This window comes from Scomber japonicus, chromosome 13 (assembly GCF_027409825.1).
Source record: "Scomber japonicus isolate fScoJap1 chromosome 13, fScoJap1.pri, whole genome shotgun sequence".
Taxonomy (NCBI): domain Eukaryota; kingdom Metazoa; phylum Chordata; class Actinopteri; order Scombriformes; family Scombridae; genus Scomber; species Scomber japonicus.
The window spans coordinates 25,041,517-25,056,566 of record NC_070590.1 but is presented as its reverse complement, the minus strand read 5'-3'; the positions used below and the strand labels follow the sequence as shown (position 1 = coordinate 25,056,566).

General features: G+C 39.5%; 1 protein-coding gene across 3 annotated transcripts in view; it reads right to left on the bottom strand.

Moving 5' to 3' along the window:
• LOC128371353 (vacuole membrane protein 1-like) overlaps nucleotides 1-15,050 on the bottom strand; it is a 58,418-nt gene that overhangs the window by 15,009 nt on the left and 28,359 nt on the right. For all 3 annotated transcript variants that reach the window (XM_053331657.1, XM_053331658.1, XM_053331656.1), the window contains 3 exons: nucleotides 8,433-8,513; nucleotides 7,877-7,993; nucleotides 3,656-3,717 (listed from right to left, as the gene is read on the bottom strand). In XM_053331657.1, coding sequence (XP_053187632.1) covers nucleotides 3,656-3,717; nucleotides 7,877-7,993; nucleotides 8,433-8,513 — 260 coding nt within the window. The remainder of the gene's footprint in view (nucleotides 1-3,655; nucleotides 3,718-7,876; nucleotides 7,994-8,432; nucleotides 8,514-15,050) is intronic.

Sequence of the window (15,050 nt, the reverse complement as noted above, 5' to 3'; positions counted from 1 at the left end):
ATGATCCCAATAAAGACCTGTATTTGGAAATAAGATCATTTATATATTAGCAGAGTGAGACACATTATGACTATAGCATGATGCACAACTCGGATTGCCACAAACATTTGTCAAGTGCCAGAGTTGCAAAACACTGTATTTTCTTAATGAAACTTTTGAGGACCTTGCAGACGCTCCCTGATGAGTAAATAAGAAAATCATCCGTTGTCATGATTGCAGGAAACTAAACCAAATAAAACATTAACCAAACTATTCTGCTGTAGTGTGTGAGTTTTACTTGTTTACAGACACACTACAGCATCTGGCCAGTAGCCAGAGTTTAAATATTTTATACTAATCTCTGATCTCATCAGCTTTCCACCATCATGTTGAAGTTAGGCTATACATATACTCCTCTCATATATATGCTTGGATAAAGACACACACACACACACACACACACACACACACACACACACACACACACACACACACACACAACACACACACTTTGCTCTTATCAGAAGAACAGCTTTTTACTATTATTAAAACTCAATCAGACTTTTTTCAAGAATTAAATTACAAGTCACCCTCCAACACGTGACTCAGGAGATTCACGGGGTGAAATGACTTGTTTATTTTTGAAGCAACAGCCTGTTACTGTTTTGTGAAAGATGTTATTGTGTGTTTTTTCAGGAAGCTGATCAATTATTGAAATTAAATTCTTAGTACATAATTACTTAACAATATAAATAACTTTAGAAAACACTGAACAGTCCTAGTATTGAGCATGCTGTTTTTGATAAAGTTTCAGTCGGTCATGACATTTTCAAAACTCTTCTGTGTGTGTGTGTGTGTGTGTGTGTGTGTGTGTGCACCTGACAGGCAAAGAGCAGGAAATGAATTGTGTAGTATTGTATTATGTCATGCAAGAATGAAATCACTTCAGCCTAAGTCCAACGGTCACTTCAGTCACCCACAAAACAGAAACTATGTCCTCAGTTAACACAGAACAAATTCAGAGCCAGGCAAAGAAAAACAAACTGGACCTAAATATTAAAATCCCACAAAAGAGACACAATTTATGTCTATATTTAATCATCAAGTAAAAACATTTAGTTCAAAGCGATTTTCATTATAGAGGCGAAAACAGGAGAAAATGTTGGCACATGCTCCAGCTGCATTACACAGTTACCGTTTGATAATCAAAAATAGTTCAAACATTATAAAACAGTCAGACCAAACAACAAATGGATCATGAAGATTTTTCAAAAATAATTATGAAACATGTCCTGAAGGCAATTATTATTTTAGGAATCTGTTAATGCAACATTAAGAAAAAAAATGTTTTGCTGAAAATAGTTCCCATAAACTCAAATCCAAATAAAACTGAAAAAAAGCCCTCCAAATATGAGCAAATCCATTTTTACTGCAGATCCAACAAAGATTTTAAATGCTTCAATGAGATTGGCAGATTTATTTCAAATATGATCTGGAACAGTCCTGTGGCTGAGGTGAGAAAAAAAAAAACAATATGAAGGGGTTTGATTAGTATAATTGATTTCTCAGAAAAAGGGGCATCCAGCGGACAAATATGTAAGTTTGTGTGTGTGTGGGGGTGTCAAGGGTTTATGTGTGTGTGTGTGTGTATGTGTATGTGTGTGTGTGTGTGTGTGTGTGTGTGTGCGTGTGTGTGTGTGTATGTGCGCACATGCAGAGTCCGGGGGTAATTGCACGTCCCTGCACTTCAGCAGTAAAGGTGTAAATTCATTTTCGAGCACCTGCATAGTTAACGTGGTTCTGCGGTCTGTCTGCGCCTAAAGGGTTAAATCCGAAAGGCTGTCACCCATTCATAAGGCAATTGTGATTGAGAGAGAGAGCAGTGCAGCAGCAGAGACGAGGTGAAGGTGGAAGGGCCTCAGCGAGGAAGGAAGCTGACGGTTGACAGGTTGTAAAGAGGGAAACTTCCTCTAGAGAAGAAGCAGGCTGTGAAGTCAGACTGAAACTGTCAATAACCAATGATCTGTTTGCTTGATCTGCTTTTAGTCTGCAGTTCAATGAACAGTGACAACCAGAGAGGACAGGTCTTTCACAACCTGACACACACAGGCACACACACAACCACAACACACACACACACACACACACACACACACACACACACACACACACACACACACACACACACACACACTCACACTCACACACAGACACTTTTATATAGAATACAAAGGGTGTCTAAAAACTTTTTACATTTCTTGTAAAGCATGTGCCAACTCAGCTTCACACCTCATTCAACACATTTGCTGCAGTGTTAAAACATGATTCATAAAGCGTCTAAAATATATATATATATGCATGCAGGGAAACGAGCAAAAATAACTTGTTTAATATTTCCACCTGAAGTCTTCCAAAATTCATTTTAAAAACAAAGAAAGCGCACAAAAAGACAACATGGCAAGAAAGAGAGCTGATGCAATATCATCGCCTGATTTCAGTGCGGCATGTGCGTTTATGTGTGTGTGTGTGTGAGAGAAGGGGAGTGTGAGTGTGCATGTCTTTGTATGTATGTGTGTGTGTGTGTGTAATAAATGGCACTCCCACCAGCAGGTGTGTTGATGGCAGTTTCCAGCTGCAGCCCTTGGCATCTCTACAAGGACACCCATCATGGCACCCATCAGCTCCTACACCCAACTCCTGTTACATCTAGAACTTATCTTCCAGAGGCCCAGATAGTGTGTGTGTAGGTGTGACTTTTAGATTTAAGCATTTTCATTTTCAGTTTAACTAGTTTCATATTTTAAAAAAACGCTCAGCGGCTGATGGCTTCACGATGAAACTGGTGTTTTAATCCAGAAAAAGAATCTGATGCACGCTGTTGCTGATTACTGTTGGGGCCTACAAAAGTACTGACACAAATTCATTTCCTTTCTTAAATCTCAGATCTCTCCCTCAGCCAAAACTCACACCCTTTCTTCTTTGCCCCAAAGACCTTCCTGCCCAATAAGCATCAGCATCCTGCCTGAGAGTTCTGACACACTGAAAGGTCTTATGGAGAAAAACAAAAACAAAAGCCTGCGCCATGGCGAGACACTGAGAAGCAGCCCTGTCTTTTGGCTTGTGCTCCCTATGAGATCAGGTAGGTACAAGGCTGACGATGGTGCACGAAAGAGAGATAAAGCAGAGAGGAGGTTTCTGTGATAGACAAGAGTTCATCCTGTCCTGACTAGCAGCCAGAACATGTTCATCCACGCCATTAATAACCATGCAGACTATCAAAGCTGTGTGAGGAGCCAAAAGAGGAACAGAATGTGACAAAATACCCAAGTTTCAAGGTCTGCTCAAAGTATTTCATGCAGGATAAAGCAACAAGTCATCTTCCAAGATCACCATGTTTAATTCAAAGCCATCTCTCACTCTGTGTGACCTTCATCATAGTCATGAAAGAAGAGGAGGAGGAGTGAGGAGGAGGAGAATGAGGGTGAGGCGGCAGATTTCACGCAAAGGAGTGTAAATTACCTGAATGCCACATGACCATCTAAAAAGGGTCTCAACCGTCAAGTTCTGCATTAACTCTTTCATATGTTCCCACAGGGTACTTTTGGTGAGCACACACACACATACACACACATACACACACACACACACACGTACACACCCGTTAAGGCTTACTCACCCGATGAGGGAGACCATCTGTTCCACTATGTGCCTGCTGAAGGTGACGATCACAAACAGTTTCTGTATGACAAAGACACACACGAAGAAACAGCGAGTCAGTAGCTTGAACCATGAGGTCACTGCTGGGGTGCAAAACAAGGCAATGGGTGCATCATAGTTTGATAAGTAATTCCTGAACTCCCCCTCATATACACACACACACACACACACACACACACACATACACACACCCTACCCATTACGCCAAAGCTCATGCCTTGAACCACCAAGGCGGTTTGGTCTAAAAGTAGCCATGAAGACGCCCTTTTGTCATGGAGGGCAAGAAATAAAAGGCCTGGGCTTTATGACACACCACCAACACAGTACACGAGGTCAGCATATTACACAGGCTGTCGTCAAAAGACTCTATGTGTGTGTGTGTGTGTGTGTGTGTGTGTGTGTGTGTGTGTGTGTGTGTATATAAGTGTGTACATAAAGGATGGATGGCTAGAGGAATGGAGGAATCAAATGAGATGTGTCATTGCTTCTGAGGGGGTCTGGAGGCCGGCCCCTGTCCTGTCTGATTCCTGCTTAGTCACCGGGCCAGAAGGGACAAACAGATGACTGGCAGCCCCTCTGTCTCATATCAGCTTTATGGCCTCTTAAAGGGGTGGGGGGTGGGGGGGGGGGGTGGGTTCAGCAACATGCACCCACTAATTGACCAGATTTTTCAAGGTCCTTTTTACTTGCCCTCAGAGGTGTTGTAGGTTACTGTATTCTTCTAAACAAACTAAAATGCGGTTTGTTCCAGTAACATCTTTTGCCCTCAACATGCTGTTAGAAGGGCTTAACCCAACAGAGCTCTCGGCGGGTCCGTCATTACAAACTCATGATGTGCAGAAAAGGATTGTTTAAACCCACAGAACCTTATTTTAAATTCAAGTCCAGATCCCAAGCTTTCCAAAGATACTAAATATATACTGCTGAATTACAGGGAAACATGTATAAAATGATACACAAGACATCTAGAATTTTCCGTTTTATGTAATGATGGATCCATAAAAATGTCATCTTGGATTTGAATATTTCACTTAATATAAATGTGGTGCTTCAATTAGATGATGGGAGCACATAGAAAATAAATGCAATTACTCTGAAGCACAGGTTGATGCTTTAAAACAAATGACTAAATAGCACCCAACAAAAGAAATGAAACAACAGGTAGATTAGTCCTAACACTGTTCCTCAACTGGCTGGACAAATGTATTAATGATATATTATAATACTGAGGTATCCAGAGTCAAATGATCTGATATGGAGGAACCATGTAAAAGTGATGTTCTGTGTGTTGAAATGGCACAGTTTCATAACTCATCACCAGGACGCTACAAAGACAATATTAATTTCATGTGACAGAGCTCTTTGATCCGTGCTCTGTCACACTGTTCACTGTGCGGTTAAGTCACATGACATCCAGGTCTTTGTTATAGCTTCAACTTAATTGGCATCTACGACTATTTATTTATCAATTAACTTTAAAAATTGGAACAAGTAAAAGAGCAGTTAACATATAAAAGAAAAGCACAATCTTAGACTGAGACACATATTATGGACCAAATGGGAGAGAAATGTTACAATACAGGACATGAACCTTTTACAGCATAACAAAAAGTACAATCATTTTATTCAACATATAGAGCATATGCAGCACATCCTTTAATCATTATTATTATCATTATTACTAGTGGTAGTAGTAGTAGTAGTAAAACTAGCATTGTTATCATGTATCTACTTATTTTTCATTTTCTTAATTTGCCTCTCTTTGCCTTTCTAGTTGCATTATATTTATGAGATCAATATAGATATGTTATTTAACTTGCTGAGGAAACTTGCTTTTTAATTTATTAGCATTCACGTTTCTCTGAAATTGAACTTGTATCATTGTGTGACCTACTTTCTATGTTAAGTGAATGAAGGAGGGCAGGGATAGAATAAGCTGTGAATTAATGGACAGATTATAGTAAGGATTTGAGGGTCACTTGATCTTATCTTTGATTATTATTATTGTTATAATTCTTAAGTGTGTTTTGTTTCTTTTTATGCTATTTCACCTTACTTTCATGTCACTATGCTGCCTCACAAAAATAAAAAGTGATAAAAAAATAAAAAACATTTTCCATCGTACTATTTTTGTAACACACAGACAGTAAACAAGAGACCCTCGTAGCAGCTTTCGCACCTCAGCTCCACTGAGACGTTCTGGAGTAACGCACTGAAACACTGAATTTGTGCTTCACAGACACTAACAAATGATCTATCACTCCACACTGACCAAGGAGGAAGGGACAGCAACACAGGCCGGCACAGGAAATCTGACTAAGATGCTTTAAATGTGTCTGCCGGGAAACTGATGGTGACATGGTCTGGACTCACTGATATCACTTCACTGATACTGCTGGTAAGAGCCTCACACATCCCAGTCATGCCCAATTTGTCATACGCATGTAAACAAGAGGGAAGTGGTGTATCTGTTCTCAATAGTTTACAGAAAAGGACTACTCATTATCAAGAACCATGAGCTGCATTTAGTCAATTGACGGTAATGTGGAAGTGACTACATCCTGCTTTTAATGCCCTTTTCTTTGCAATTCTGTCGATGCATAAATAAAGATTAAAATGTCACATGGTGTAACAATAAATCTACAACAACTTCTGCTGCGCACAACAATTCTCTTATTTCACCTCTGCCACACCTCACTCCTTCTCTGTCCTATCTCAAGGGTCTGAAATGTGTATTTCCATGGCATCAGCCACCATCCTCAAGTGACCTGCTGGGTCACAAAGGCGCTGACGTTAACCATTCAAGCAGTGTACATTCAGATGTGAAGCTTAATGAGCATAAAAGACAGAAGCAGCACAGAATAAAACATTGAAAAAAAAAGAAAGTCTCTCCTTGGAGACTGGTGAGAACACACCTGAAGCTCAGGTACAAACCCAGATCAAAAAAACTCTTTGAAGCATTGAGGCTGCTCAGAGTATTATGCCCACACACACACACACAACACAAGCCTCGAAATCCCCTTTTTGTTCCCTCTTGGCCCATGAGAGAGAACGTCACCTGCTCTCCCCTACGCTTTATTTCAATACTTCTTGTTTTCTGATCGTACAATATATAAAACACCCAATCTGCTGCGTTAGAAGCAAAACAAGAGCTTAAAAGGAAAACTAAACCAAGCAGCTACAGTAGAGATTGGGGCCCCCCAGATATGCCGGAGAGCCGGGTGAAGTCTTCCTTTCCGTGAGACAGGGAGGGACACACCTCTGTCAGTAAGGGCCCCTGGGACCCCTGGGTGTAATCTGGTCCTGTGTGTGTGTGTGTGTGTGTGTGTGTGTGTGTGTGTGTGTGTGTGATTGTGCCTGCCATGCATGCAACCCCTCCTTCCTCTCCCTCTTCCCCCATCTCTCCCTCTCTCTTTTCTCCATCACCTCCCACAGACAATGTTTATCTGCTTTAGCTCGTGCTCACTAGGTTCATCCCCCCCCCACACACTTTTCTCTCAGTTGGGGCCAGTACAATGCTTTATGCATATGATAAAGAATGAGTCGAGTGGGACACACGCTTAGCTTTTTAACCCTTCATCTATGCGTCACAAAGTGCAAATTCCAGCATTTGCTTAGAGAACAGAAAGTCGAGCCCCTGACGGTAATCACAGACATACTGCAAATTCCTGGACGCAAATTGAGGATTTTCCAGGATTAGAAGAAACATTTGTGATGCCAAGTCCCCCAACAGTAGTTTCTTATTCAAGGGTTAGGATGTATCTGTTACTTTCCTATAAGTTCTTTAATCTGCTGTGGCCTGACCAGTCGACTGTACACTGTACTAAGGCTGCTGCAGCTGCAATCACAAAATGGTTGACTGCCCCTACTTTGGCTACACAAAATGGCCTCCTTACTGCCAGCAGTACAGTACAGTACAGTGCATGAGAGTGCTGTGCATGAGAGTCATTCATTATTCAACACAAGTCTCCCTCTGAACTATATTAAAGATGTATGCAAATGGAAAACTTTGACACACACAACTTTTGCTTTTTTTCTGCAGTATGAAATAGTAAAAGATGAAAGTCAAGATCTATATATTCAGTGCACATAAGTCTCAAAGGTATATTTAGGATCATTCATTAAAAATCAGCTGTGCCATTCTTTATACAGATGTATAGTTTTTTTTAGTGCAACTCACCTGAATGTGCATTTTGATGACTGCTTTTCCAATGAGGGTTGCGCCGAAAAAAGTCCAAAAGGGGACCAGAAAGTGTCCACATGTTATTCCTGCCAGGTCAAACAAGGGATTTGGAATCTGAAAGGGGAAAAAGCAACACAGATGATTAGACCTGATGTTGTGTGCATTCACCTCAAGAAATACAAAACAAGTCATACATAAAACAACATAAATGAAAGAATCTGACATATTAAAGCACACGTGGTATTTTCTCTTCTGCAAATTCATTCTTCATATGTATCCTACAGAGATTATCTACAGACGATCGCTGTGAGTAATAAGAATATTCGGCACAGTTAGGTTATGATAATGCTCAAATATACATTTCATCTTTTTTTTGTTTCGTTCATATATTGTGCAATTCAGCTCTGCAATTTCCTTTTTTACCGGTGTACAAATGTCTGTATAACATTGCAGTGTAGCATGACTTGACATAATTATTTAAGTGGATAAAGTTATGATGAAAGGGGTGAAAAATATTTTTGAAGATGAAAAGATAATGTGTTATTTGACTCACAGAGGCACACGCTAAAATGCCAAAGAATCCGATCTTCTGGATGAGTCTCTGCACTGCTACTTTTGCTTGGGTGGCAAAGTCCTGAAAAACACAAAAGTGGGAAACATATATTACATTTTCATCTTACTCATTCATATTAAACTGATGCTCATCATATACTGTACTTTCACACAGAACACACAGTATATAGGAAACACATATAAAACATGTTTTACTAAAAATTGTAAAAAATAAAAATAAAAAGCTAAAAAAAAACCCCATTAATGTATCTTTTTATTTGTTGCTGTAGATTTTCTATCAGACAGACACATCATTAGCTTTATACACATTGGATTATATCTGACCATTTAAAACTATTTAAATGATTATTATTGGTGATGTACATTTCATTTTATTAATTCTTCACAATTAATTTTCTGGTAATTTTTTGATAACTATATTTGTTTGAATCAAAATAAATACTTAAAGTTACTGAAACATTAGTAAGAAAATGATAAATAGTTTTTTCAAGTGTTTTTCTACTAATCTGTTCACAGAGGGAATATCACAGATGTGTGTGTGTGTGTGTGTGTGTGTGTGTGAAATAAAATAAATGTTTGTAACCAGCTGCAGTGGTGTTTATGAAGTGATTATTAATGACTGTTTTCAAACCAATTCAAATGTCACTTTAAAACAAATGAGAAATGTAGGATAATATTTAATATAGGATCACATTTTATACTCAAAGATCTACTTTTAAGGTTTCTTCATCATCTCTGAATGTTCATGTCTCAGCTTTTTTTACAAAATTATAACCTTTGCACTCAAAACAAACCTTCTCATTTTATATCTAAAAACATATTGGTGTTCAAATGAAACGAATAATGAGTCAACAATCTGCTTTTTAATCTCTGTTTGTTTCTAAATGACTGCAGATAGGAGTGTAGCTCAGGCAGAAGTAGTGTCTACTTCCCAGAAATGTGTCCTCAAAAAAATCTTTTAATCAATTATTGAGTGATATGGCAACTGACAAACCAGATACTTAGATCTTCAGAATTTAGATGTACAGCTGTGCAGATTGATTACATCTTGAAAGTATATATATTTGAATGGATTGTGCATCAGAAGGATTTTCACATAGTAAATGTGAGAGTGTGTGTTTGTAAACCCTCTCAAGTTTGTGCTTAAAATAAAATGATATTAAAAAAAAAAGCATTGACTCACTTATTAAAAAACATCTTAAAGGGAAAATGAATTTATTATTAAATGTTTGGAAATGGAAAAAGTTGGGCTTTAAGATTAAATAAAGTCCTGCACTTACTTCATGATCATCCTGCCAGAATAAATATCTCCCAAGTTCACAGCAAAAATGTTCTGATTCACCTGACCTTTATTTTAAAAGTTATGACAAAACTAATCTCTAAACAACTTTCTTCATTGTTCTAACATGATAAACTGGTCTTAGCATGTCTGCATTTTTGCCTCTGGTGCCAGTTATCAATTGCTTTGTCACAGGGAGTTTGAGAACAAGACAACGGACCCTGGTCATTCCTGTGACTCACAAATTCTAACTTTTTCTCCTGCTCTTACCCTATTCCTCTTGACAGCTCCACAAAAGCCTCTTTTCACAGCAATGACACACATCTTTCCCCCAATATACCTTGTTCTGGGAATAGGAGATTTAATCTGTTTGGATTTGACTGAAACTAGTTCTGGGAACACAGTGAGAATGCAAAGGAAATCCCTGATCCAGGACCTCTCATATTTTTCTGGATGAAACATTCAATTTCTAGGTAAATGATATTAAATGATTACTTCCATACAATGCTGGGTTTGTCATTGTTAAATTAAATTGCTGGTTTTTCACATAGAAATGGTGTATTTCTGGGTGCTAATCAAAACTTTTTAAATGATAACAATAAAATATTGTGAGGAAACTGCATTTTCAAAACACTGAGCGAAAGGATTTTTTCAATTTTAATTTTCTAGGCCTTAATATGTTAATAATCTAATCTGTTGACAGTAGAGAATAAGGACTTAACAGCCAAAAGCAATTACTTTCATAATCATTTAATTATTTGAACTTGTTTTAATTATCATATCTGCATTTGTCTGACCTTTATTCAAGTTTTTGCACTGCTATCCTAAAAAACTAAAATAAAATTACTTTTTTTGTAAAGTTAATGAAACAATTGTTATAATAGGGACTTTATTCATGTTGCGAAGTTCTTCACATATTAAAATGTATTATATTCACTTCATATTGAATTAGGAATTTGTTTAACGCAATTCTTTATTAGCTAAAGCACATTCTTTTTGATATCTGACTACATTTACTGCAGAAAAAAGCCTTAAATCTATGTTTAATGTGTCTTTACAGAGAAATATGCTCAAAAATAAGACCTTCAAATGCTTGAATTTAAATCTGTCTCCTGCTGTGATAAATACACATATTAGAGTCTGCACTGGGCAAATGAATTTATGTAGATATTTCACATTGAAAAGCATCCTTCTGAGCCTTTCTGTTTCATTTCTTTTATATGTGGGACCAGAATAGTCACAAATATAAAAAGGAGACAAAGCTCACAGTTACTAATTAACTGTAAATATAGGTCTTTATATCTGAAGAATTTGTTCCCACATGAGACACTTTCTATTGAAAGAAAACACACACTGACTGCTAATTCAGACACATAATTATAATTATCACAGCTATAATTCATCTAAATATAAGAGAACTCTTTCTTTTTCTGGAAACAAATTGTGTTTTTAAAATATTTCCTGATAATTTTTATGTTGCATAGAGTGAACAAAAATGTAACCACAACCTTTATGAAAGAAACTCTGATTTTTAGGGGTCAGTGGTCTGTGTTTAATTATTTTTCAGTCTGAAAATTACTCTTTGAATGTTTGCTGGATGTGAAGTAGATGTTCCCACTGAAAGCATCTTTTTCTCATCTAAAATCAATACCAAAGAAACTAACAAAGAAACTGAAGAAAAAAATGTATTTATGTTATATAAAAAGACAAAACAATTTTGTTTTCTTTCAAATAAAGGAAGGCCTCAGTTTCTGAAGCATCATGTTAATTCAAAAAATGAGGTGCAGGAGGGGGCTGGCAATACATGATCATACCTAATATGGTCAACAAAACCAGTACAGTGCTGATGACATTCTTTGCGGGGTGCAACCCAGCGGTCAGGAAATTTGAGAGACATGGGAGGTCGCCTAATAAGGTGGTGGTGGGGGGAGCGAAGGGACACAGAATCTGATTGGTTCATGATTTGAATTTCTGCCTCCACTGACGTCCAATCATGAAGGTTTCTCCTTGGCCAAGCCTGTAGTTTTAATTCTAGCCTGTCCCCATGTGTGCATGCATGTGTGTGTGCATGTGTATGTGTGTGTGTGAGAAAGTTGCTCAGCTGGTGGGGGACAGGGAAAGGAAGGAATGTGTATGGTTGGTTTACAGCTGAACCGCTGAGGACTGTGTCTGGACCGAGAACACCTGACAACCACTGGTGTTGTAGCGCGGACGGAACCCTGCAGAACCAATCAGCACCATGGAGACGGCCTGTGAATCCCATTCATTTTCTGACATCATGACACATGCATTGTTTACATTAGGTGCAGTAGTTGAGCTTTTGGCTCATGCAATAAGAGTGAGCATGAAAATATCACTGCAGCGTGAACAAAGGGTCCCCGGAGGAGGTGAGGGGAGGGTGTGTGTGTGAACTTGTGACACTGTGATTTACTATAGTTCAACTATGTACTTGGACTCACTCTCTATTCTGCATTTCTGGACCGGGGAAGCGTCTATCTTGGATGGCTGGGGTTCAGACATCCAGACTCTGTTGTTGGTGGCTTATGGAAAATCACCATCTTTGCCAGGCAGCTTGCCAAGGGCTGCCTGTTCCCCCCCTCATCCACCACCCCCCCCCCCCCCCCCCCCCCCACTCCCCCTCCTTCACCACCGGCCTGCAGGGCTGGGCTTAGCAGCAATTACATTTGGTAAGATCTTGTCAAGGGTGCAGCGTCATTAAAACCATGGAGGTTTGGGTTCCAGGTTTGGCTGCTCGGCACAGATGCTTCACTCAGCAGTCTGCGCAGTCACCCCACATGGGGCCGACCTCTGTGGGGAACAATATTCACATTTGATCTGTTGTTTATAGGTTTGGATTTTTTTCCTCCCCCATACACTTCTGACGATCACATTAGCCAACTCCTCATTTGAATAAACAAATCATGGGTTCTTCAGAAACCACATTTTACCGGCGTAGCCTCACTCATTACATCTGTCATGTTCCCACGAATGTCTTTTATGAACGTGTGAAACTTTTTCATCAAAACGATCTAACTTCAATTTTACTATGTCAGATATCGAGTTTTTGAGATATGACACAAACCGACAGGAATGCACAAGGTTTGTTTTGATTGAATCACAGTAAATACGCTGTAGATGACTTAATGTGGGGAAGAGCAGGGTGTTTGTCACAAGATTAGCATTCTGGGAATTATGTCGTCAATTAAAAATTAGATCAACTCCTCATTAGATACAAACCTAAAAATAACTTTTAGTCTATATGCATGGAAAAATATGTATCAAAATATGTGAGTGAGAAGCAGAGTTAACTCTACCTCTAATATGATAGTTTGAATATTTGTTGTTACAGTTGCCAGGTGATGACCGTTAACAGACAAATCCACAGGGAAAACCCAGAGAGTGGACAGTTTTATACAACTATATACAGCAACTTCCACACATTAACAGTAGAAGCTCTTTTATTATCTCAGTGCAATGATTTTTATTATAGTACATGTTGATATACTGTGAAAATGTTGGTTTCAAGTATCAGATTTTTAAAATGATTTTTTTTTCTTCTATTATGTGATATGCTTATTTCAGACTTGCTGAAAACTTGTTCAGAGGGTTCCAGCACAAAAAAAGTGGACTTTATTGTGAAGAAGCTGGCAAAGCAAACACTTTGTTTTCAGGAGGCTTTGGTAGTGCTGATGGGGTACAGAGTTCAAACAGAGACAAAAATCAGGCAGCGACAAGGCACTCTGCTCCATGTGGAAAATTAAAGTGTCAGACAAGGAAAAATCTATGCATAGCCTATACACAAGTCATCACCCACGCACATTTTTTCTCTCCCTCTCTCTGTGTTTTCCTTTTTTTTCTCAATGAAAGTCTTTCACACAGAAGACACACATCTCCGCAGCGGTCGCGAGCCCCCCGACACAAAGACAGCTAAAGTTCATCTCATTAACTCCCAACAAGCCCGCGCCCGCTCTCTCTGGCACAGGAAGTGGAGTGATTAAGGATTCCTGACGCAATCGAAGCTACAGTCCCCTTTCAAGAAAGGAGGAAAAAAAAAGAAAAAGATCTACACATTCAAATCTATCCGTACACACACACACACACGCACACGCACTCTCTCTCTCTCTCTCTCTCTCTCACACACACACACACACAAAAAAAAATGCACCCCTGAGTCCACGTTGACAAATTCTTTAACAAGCTGTGGTTAAAGGGAAGCTGGTTTTACTCTGACTCACCCCCCTCCTTTCAAACAGTTTACTGGAAATAAAGAGGGAGGAGGAGGGAGGGGGCACTTTCAGAGAAGTCACGTGACGGGGCCGGGCAAACCACAGCACAGAGAGCCTTTGAGTGCAGTAGGCCAGGGGGGAAGGCAGGCATACGCCCAGCGCAGATGGCCCTGATTTGAGTTACAGGAGATACGATCCTGGGAGTTGGCAATCAAGAATTCACAGCCTGTTAACCCTTTCCATGCCGGATGAAAAAAAAAACAAAAACACGAGAGCCAGGAAATAACTTCATTATCAGGTTACAAGCAATCATGGACTCGATCCATGTAGGATCTTCCGGGACGGTCCGTGTCGATACTGAGGATTCCTCTCCAGCCCGCCGAGCGCTCTCGTACTGAGCTAAAGATTTAAGAGGGGAAAAAAAATCTGATGTTCATGACATCAGCGTCTGGAGCCGTTAGAAAAGGCATGACTTCATTATTCTTGAATAGCTCTGTTGAATGAATGAGAAAAAAAAACCCAGAGTGCTCTGCTGCTGTGCATCACGTGCACTTGTGGCAGGAAGTTGGCACGTGCAGGCTGAGAGAAATACCACTGGGTTTAAGTCAAAGTGCTGGCACCTACAAACCTCTGTGACTTGAGCGGAGGGGACGAAGACAGCATCTTAGCCCTGCTCTACTGCCACAGGGTGGAGAGTGTGTGTGAGAGTGTGTGTATGTGTGTGGAGGGGGATAGGTTTGGGGGGAGGGGGCAGAGGGGGGGGCACATCCTTGATGACAAGATTTAACCACTTCCTGTCTAATACACAACAATCCAACGATTCCAAAATATCTCCAATCCAATCCAAGTGGATCCTGTTTCTACTCTATTGATATTTAGCTGTCTATTAAAACCTCTGACACCAACTCCACAGTGGATGACTGCTTCCATATCCACCTTAAAAGGTGTAAAAAAAAAAGGGCAAAAGGCGGAAAAGTGAAAATCAGAGAGGTGCTGCGGGATCTCCTTGAGCGAAAAAGGGAACCCTAAGAACATCCGAGTAATGGTAAAAGCCCTGGCGAGAGAAAAAATGTTTCCGTATGTGGCAGGTCCT